The sequence below is a fragment of the Bombus bifarius genome, unplaced genomic scaffold (genome assembly GCF_011952205.1).
Source record: "Bombus bifarius isolate JDL3187 unplaced genomic scaffold, Bbif_JDL3187 scf7180000008326_frag, whole genome shotgun sequence".
Lineage (NCBI taxonomy): Eukaryota > Metazoa > Arthropoda > Insecta > Hymenoptera > Apidae > Bombus > Bombus bifarius.
Window position 1 is genome coordinate 2,140 of NW_022884594.1, and position 8,053 is coordinate 10,192.

General features: G+C 33.8%; 1 protein-coding gene across 1 annotated transcript; it reads left to right on the forward strand.

The window, feature by feature from the left end:
* Window positions 1-1,703: 1,703 nt before the first annotated feature.
* On the forward strand, window positions 1,704-2,921 carry LOC117212608 (glutathione S-transferase-like). Its single transcript, XM_033457535.1, has 3 exons — window positions 1,704-1,737; window positions 2,049-2,216; window positions 2,474-2,921. The coding sequence occupies exons 2-3, from the start codon at window positions 2,072-2,074 to the stop codon at window positions 2,779-2,781; spliced, it is 453 nt and encodes a 150-aa protein (XP_033313426.1). The 5' UTR covers window positions 1,704-1,737; window positions 2,049-2,071; the 3' UTR covers window positions 2,782-2,921.
* Window positions 2,922-8,053: the final 5,132 nt, after the last annotated feature.

An 8,053-nucleotide genomic window follows, 5' to 3' on the forward strand; every position in this document is an offset into this window, starting at 1 on the left:
TGCGACTGCGTCTCTCCGCGAACGGTCGTAACACATTGATCGACAGAAGTACTAAACTCTAATAACATAAATTTATATATTTTCTATTTCCCAGCCACCAGTTTTATGGATTTTTCTATCTTCTGTACTACTTTTATCCCTTTTATTTTTTCTTACATGAGATTATTGTAAATTTAATATCATTTGTTCGCAATATTTGTTATTTATCTTTCCTTGAATTTGAAATTTCGCGCTTCAATGTTGTGTGTTGTTCGACGTTTTATCGAACGATGTTTATCGAACTAGTTTATGAATACATACATAATCATTAAAGAATCTATAAACCGTACTAGTTTGTTTTTACTAAGTTTTGTTACAGAAAACATGTTCTCATAAGTTTTCAACTTTAATTTATGGAAATTTATTAACCTTAAACTATAAAATCATTCAATGAGTCTTTCCGGATGTTTTTATGTAGTCATAATTTCACATATCAGCACAGCTCCACCAATAGGATAAGAGTTACATGGAAGCAACAGAGGGGAAGAAGAACATATAGAGATCTAAAGGTTATTTTTGTCTCATTCAAGTTTCTGTTAACCGGCTTGGAAATTTCCTGTGCTTGTTTCGACTTTGAAGTCTTAAAAAAAAAATTGTAAGTAAATAGTATATATATAGTATATATATCCTGAGTCAAAGTTTCTCTTTATAAATAATAAACCGTTTAAAAACTATATTTTGTATGTTTTTTCCTTATTCATAATTAAATAATAAATATGAAATACTTCTACAGAAAGCCGACATCCTTCAATTAACCGAACAGCAGATGATTTAAAAATTAGTAGTTGAAAGAAATAAATGTTATTACATGTTCATAATTGATCGATAAATTTAAGTATACAATTAGAAAATGTTTCTTCTTTATTGATAACTAAATAATACAGATAAGATACAAGATACTTGTAGGAAAAGTCGGCGCGTCGTTCAATTAACGGAACAGCAGAGGATTTGAAAATTAGTAGTTGAAAGAAATAAATGTTATCATATGTTCATAATTGATCGATAAATTTAAGTATGCAATTAGAAAATGTTTCTTAAGTTTGGAAGAATATATAATCATGCTGAATGTTTTGTAGTTACGAAAGTTGTCTACAAACATACATTGTACATACGACTAGTAATGGTACTAAATTACTGTTAGAGGGTCTTGGGTGTATAGAACCATATGGTTAAATTAATACTAGAGATAACGAATCGTGCGAATGTAATTAATATTTTGAAATGCGTTGTTTGCATTAATTGATAGTTTTCTTATAAACTTTTTTATAAACAATTTCATTGCTATAGAAAAAAGATAAATGCCGGTAATATGTCTATCCTACTTAAATAGAAAGTGCAATATTTTGTTATAATATTTGGCGCAAGTTTATACATTATTACATCCAAAAATAATATTCTTTTTATATCTAAGCTATATTAAAATATAAAGATACAAATAGCTATGCGAGTAGTTAGTAGTTGATGCTTTTTACTTAAATTGTCTTATACTTCATAATTTGTAATAATATAATTCTTGTCATCAATGATTCTTTGTTTTTACTTTGTATATATTATACTTCCAGGAAGATGCCGCTCTATAAATTCACTTACTTCCCAGTTACGGCATTGGCAGAACCAATCCGTTCTTCTTCAGCTATGCTAGTATTCCATTTGAAGATGAACGTATCAAAAAGGACGTCTGGCCAGAAATAAAGCCCTGTAAGCTTAAAATTTAAAGAAATTCTGTTTCTTAAATCTCATCTTTCCTAATTTAACTAAAGTAGCTAAATAAAGTAGAACACAATTATGCAGAGTATAACAGAGATTATTGTTTACTCTCCATTGCTCTATAAGATATGTGGGAGAACAATAGGTATTGTTAAGGAGACAATGCCCTTTGTTTGCTGATAAATTATCAATAAATTAAATTATATCTTTCCAAAACAGATAACAGGAAGCTAGATATTTAAGAAGCATCATAATCTGTTTGTTCGATAGAATCTTTGATTCTATTAGTTGTATGTTTTTAGTGACTCCTTATGGCCAGCTTCCTATGCTCGTAGCTGATAGAAGGAAGGTTGCTCGGTCTACAGCTATTTGCCGTTACTTAGCCAAACAATATGACTTAGCTGGAAAGACTGACTGGGCAAATCTTCATATTGATGCCACTGTTGATACTATTCATGATATTCGTCATAGTGAGTATCCAGTGCTGTTTTGCATAAATCTTATGAGAATCTTGATAACAGATAGTACATATCTGTTCAGGTATTTATTAGTTGAAATCCGATTTAATATTTGATTTAATCGAACGATACACGTATGTCAACAATACAAGACAAAGGATTAAAAAGGATTGTAATTCTATCTTCAGTATCATTTAAATTTCGCACAACACTGTATTCAAATTAGTATAACATTAGCGAATAGTATTTAACTGAAAACAAATTTTCAGGAATTGCCGCCTTCCACTATGAGGAGGACGAGAAGGTCAAAGCTGCAAAACGCAAGGCTGCTGAAGAGACGCTGCTGTTCATTTTAGAACGTTTGGACCAGCAAGTGAAGGAAAATGACGGCTACTTCTACGATGGTACTCTCTCTTGGGCTGATTTAACATTCGTTGCTCTGCTCGATTATTTGAACTTTATGTACAAGTCTGATCTGATCGAGAATTACGAGAATCTGAAGCTGCTGGAGAAAAAGGTCCTCCTCCTGCCCAAGATCAAAAACTGGATTGAGAGACGCCCAGTTAGCGAATTTTAAACTTCACGATTGCTTATGGTTTTATAAGCGTTTAAAGATTGCGGTCTTAGTGTGTTGAGAGAATGAAGAACGAATCGTGTTGATGGAAGTTTGTATGGAATATACTGATTGCTTTTAACATTCATTAGTTCCAGTTATTACCGATATTTTTGTCATTTAGTTAGGGTTTTCCCTTTAGATTACGTTGTGATAGAGAACTATTATTTGTGTATTCCTGTTAGAATTTAATCTTGGAATTAGGATTAATATTCTGTGGAAGACACAATGTTTATGTTGAAATAATATAATGTGATATTTATTAAACAATTATTTCGAGAGTTATAAATGTGCGTTCTGGAATGTAGACAGTTGGCTAGTTATTCACAGACTGACTGCCTTAGTGACCTGTGGCGCTTGTAAAGATTTTGAACCCCCACTCTCTATAATGAGTGTGACCTGAGTAGATGCCTGTGTAACGTCACGTGCCACGGAACCTTCTAGCAGCTTCTCGATACAAAGCGCTACGCTGTCAAGGCGCGACACCGACGTGCCCAATGTTCCATCCATATCCTTATGTTTCTTCCGCCGAGTTCTCGGAAGAGCATGCACGCGCCAGCCGCCGCGGTACATCTAACGAACGTACGCGAGTGGGGATGGCGCTGGGCAACGAATGGAAGAATCTGTACGATCAAACACTCTATCCGCATGCGACTGATATCGTTGTATTCCAACAATTCCTACAGAAACATACGAACTATATAAACTGTTGACACGATGTTGTGCTTTTGTATTATAGAGATAATAATAAAACCATCAAACAATCATTAATTATGTTTTTTATTATATTCATTAAGAATTGAAGATTACCTCCTTGGTGATCTTGATAATATCGTATTTTACAAATGTTGAACAAAAAAAATGTATGATTATTTTATTCAATACGTTATGAGGGTTGCTTTAAAAAAAATACGAGTTACATATTTCTTTGAAAAAAGTATGATTTTTGTCGATACAATAATGTTCTTCTGTTATCGCTTTAAAGTTGAGTACTTCGTTGATTACACGAGAGAACTCGCCTACAGCAAATAAGATACGACCGTGTGTAAAGTAATTAATCTGTTTGCTCGTTGCTAGCTACACATAAGGCTTGCGTAAAAAAAGATATGCATTTCAGTTCAGGCGGAGAATTATGTAGGAAGTCATTTTGTCGATCAATAACTTAGTTAATAAAAGATCAAATTTTCATGTACATAAATGTAAGTAACGTTCAAGTATTAATCATTACATACAATTTTTGTATAATTCGATATCTTGGTCACTTACATCTTACAAATGATATATAGATAATATTTATGAGATACATTGGAGCTATCTTTTAGTTAACGCCATTTTTTCTTATTTTCTCTGTACTTTTACTATTCTTCCAAAAATATCAAAGGATCGATGACTTCAAATTAAACTAGAATTGCTTCGGTATATTGTCAATCAATGGCTATTTGTATTCACATCTATATCAAAGGAAAACCGATTGCAAAATTAATTACCCTTGCAACTCCGCAATCTGAAACTATGTGTGATCGACCTTGAAGATGACAAATCTCAATGTTTGAAGTAGTACAAAAAGATGATAATTTAATTTCGCTTTATCAAACTGTATAAAATTTGTATACACATACAGAAAAAAAAAACGGAGTTCAAACATTAATCAACATGAATTATCGGTTATTATTGCTGAGTAATTATTAGGATTAGAGTTTTGGAGTATCGATCGTATCGAGTTTTAACTATCGGTTTCCGCAATTTATTGTTTTTCTAAATTATGTCTAAATGGTATCAGTTTTTGAATATTTTATAGTTTACACTCCAACATACTGACGTAAGCTATCGAAAATAATTGTAAATTATGCAATATCATTTTTTTTATATTTCATAATCTAAATTTCAATCTATTTTTTGTATTTAACATCCCTTTTTTATTGTTCGTGTTCAGTCTTGTACGTTCTTCAAAAAATCTTAATTTCTTTTTGGATAAAATCTTGTGTGAATTTACAAAAAATACGATTCTTCGTTTAATTTTTTTCCCTTATTGTCTTTACATATTTGGAGTTTAAACGCGTTATAAGTACGTTTTTTTTTAACATGATTACGTAGAATTCTTATTCTGAATAAATTATTTGTTTCCGCTTCACAACTGTTTCTAAATTACAGTGCATTTAATCTTGAAATGCACAGTAACACTTTATACTTTTTACGTTCTAAGGAATTTTCAGGATCGGTTAAAAATTAAATTACAGTAATGGTAATACTCAATATTAATGTCAGACGTGGATACTTCACTGTTTCGTATAATAATTTGTTATCTTGGCATCGATCAAGGTATTTAATATACAAAGCGTACAGATTAATAAGAATTTTAATTAATCCTTCTTCTATAGTATTCACCGTTCTTTTCGAGCTCGTACCATTTCAAATAGACTTTCGAATAGATTTCAAAGATTTGTCTGTTCAAATAAAACGCGATCTTTTTTATTTCCCTATCAGTCGTCCCGTTACTGTTCCGTTGTTTCCAACAGATTGCAGATTCGTTTAAAAAACATTTGTAACGAAAAACAAACCCACTCGCAGAAATGTTATTCAATATCGCATTTATAACTTTCATAGACATCCTCCTCTCATTGCTATCATTGTAAACAGATTGAAACTTCGTTTGCAAACACTCGCGATTAAAAAAAAAAAGAAGAATTAATCTTAAACAATTTTATCTTGTGTTCCATTTATAATTTTCATAATTGTCCTCCCGACGTTGTATCATTTTAAATGGCTTTTTTCTATCCATCTATGTTGCAGCGAGATCAACGGTCCTAATTACTAAATTGCACGATGTGTTCATACAAATTCACTTTTTATGAACGCGATGAAACGAAATGAAATCTAAGTAGAGATTTGTTTTCTCATCAAGTATAACGAGTTTTATACTTTGGATAGATTGCCTCGTTGCGAGAAGGTCTTAATCGTTTATAATTGCGATTAAGTAATTGCAATAAGTCATATTTTTAAGAAACGTTCTCACATGCTGTCACACACTCTAATTAGAAAAGGATCATGAAACATTCGGTTTATGATATTATTTGTTTGTAAATCTTCCTGCTTCCGGAAACTTTTCTAAATATGAAAATATTTATATACAAAATTAAATATTTTTTTCAATATCAACACTTCTTGCGTTTATGTTGTCCTAGTCAGAATTATATTATTTCGTGTATCCTGTTGCTTTTTATATGATAGTCCTCCCGTTGGCCGCGGATTCGTTATCAAGCCTGAGGCCCTCGTCACTAGTGTAGCTATCGACAATAAAGGTACCCCACGCGCGACCGGACGATGGAGAACTTCAACGCAGAACCGCTACCTCCCGCGAGCCCTCCCCGGGAGGGCGCCTCGAGCTCGGACTCCGAGATTCAGACTCGACATATATATTATTATATATGTCGGAGCGGACATTAGAATCAGGGTTAGGGGCGTGAAACGAATCTTCGTTTGGGTTACACGTTGTCGTTGTGCAATAGAGAAGACATGGACTAGTGCAAATACGATTATTATAGAGCCGGACAAGTAACCGTGGTAGTTAGGCACTCGAGAAACTAATGACAATGATCCTAGGTTCAATAACGAATCCGCGGTCGACGGGATGATAGATGAACGTACTCACAAAATCTAAGTCGGATGCGTGATATTCACTGGTCGTAAAGGGTTACTCCTCTCATCATTGAGATCGCGAACGAGAATGCCTTTCCTGTCCCGATGATGCCACAGAGGAAAACTATAATGGGGTGTGTCTAAGGACACGAGATCATCGGATTCGTCGAGAAAAGCCTTCGTTCAGAAAGTAAGGGAAATTGGCGTTGCTGCTAATTGGTCAATCTCCATATCGGTGGTTAGAAAAGGATGTTAGCCGCCCTCGAGGGAAAGTTGCTAGTGGGAGACGCCACTAGTTGAAAAATATGTCTCCCCTATCTTCCCGTAGTTGGGACAAAGACTGTTTGTCTGTTTGAAGGACTTTAGTTAACTAAACCTTAAGATTTATAACGGGCTCTCGGGCTAGCCGAACATGTCCTGCGGAGACGCATCGACATCTGGCAATCATCTTACTCGAAGAATAGGGTCTGCACGTGGCGAGCCACGGGACAGAAACCGTTGGAATGTTTATTGTCTCGTGTCGCCCCGAATATTTCTTTTAAGGAGAGCTATAGAATTACTCCATACCTTGTTAGGCAAAACGTTCATCCCGTGACCGCGGCTACGTTCGGCGACTCGAGCCCAAGCACATTATCACGACTCTCGAACAATTGCAATCGGGTTGAATAACTACAATTGTTCAATTACAGCTATAGTAGACTCTAGGTTACAATGTTGCGGGATTATCCAAAATTCCAAAGGCTCCGCTGTTCTTTCATCTCCGACATATATATATATATATATATATATATATATATATATATGTATGTCGGGTTTACATTAGAATTAGGGTTAGGGGCGTGAAACGAATCTTCGATTGGGTTACACGTTGTCGTTGTGCAATAGAGAAGACATCGACTAGTGCAAATACGATTATTATAGAGCCGGACAAGTAACCGTGGTAGTTAGGCACTCGAGAAACTAATGACAATGATCCTAGGTTCAATAACGAATCCGCGGTCGACGGGATGATAGATGAACGTACTCACAAAATCTAAGTCGGATGCGTGATATTCACTGGTCGTAAAGGGTTACTCCTTTCATCATTGAGATCGCGAACGAGAATGCCTTTCCCGTACCGATGATGCCACAGAGGAAAACTATTTGCTAGGCAAATCCCGTGACCGCGGCTACGTTCGGCGACTGACTGTCGCCTCGAGCCCAAGCTCATTATCACAACTCTCGAACAATTACAATCGGATTGAATAACTACAATTGTTCAATTACAGACTCCGGTGTTCTTTCATCTCCGACATATATATTATATATACTATTATATCTATATAATATATGTATTTATATCTATAAATATATGTATAAATATATCTATTTAAAAAAATAAAGTTGACCTTCATATATCGCCAATAATATCGCGTGCGTAAAAAGAAACTAATTACATTTAATTCTTTTTTTACATTTATTTATTTTTTATTATTATTTTTTTCACAACTAATTACATTTAATTATTACATTTACATACATTTAACTATTATTACATACATTTACATACATTTGATTATTATTTTTTTCATAATTATATCTCGTTTGAAATATTTTTCGA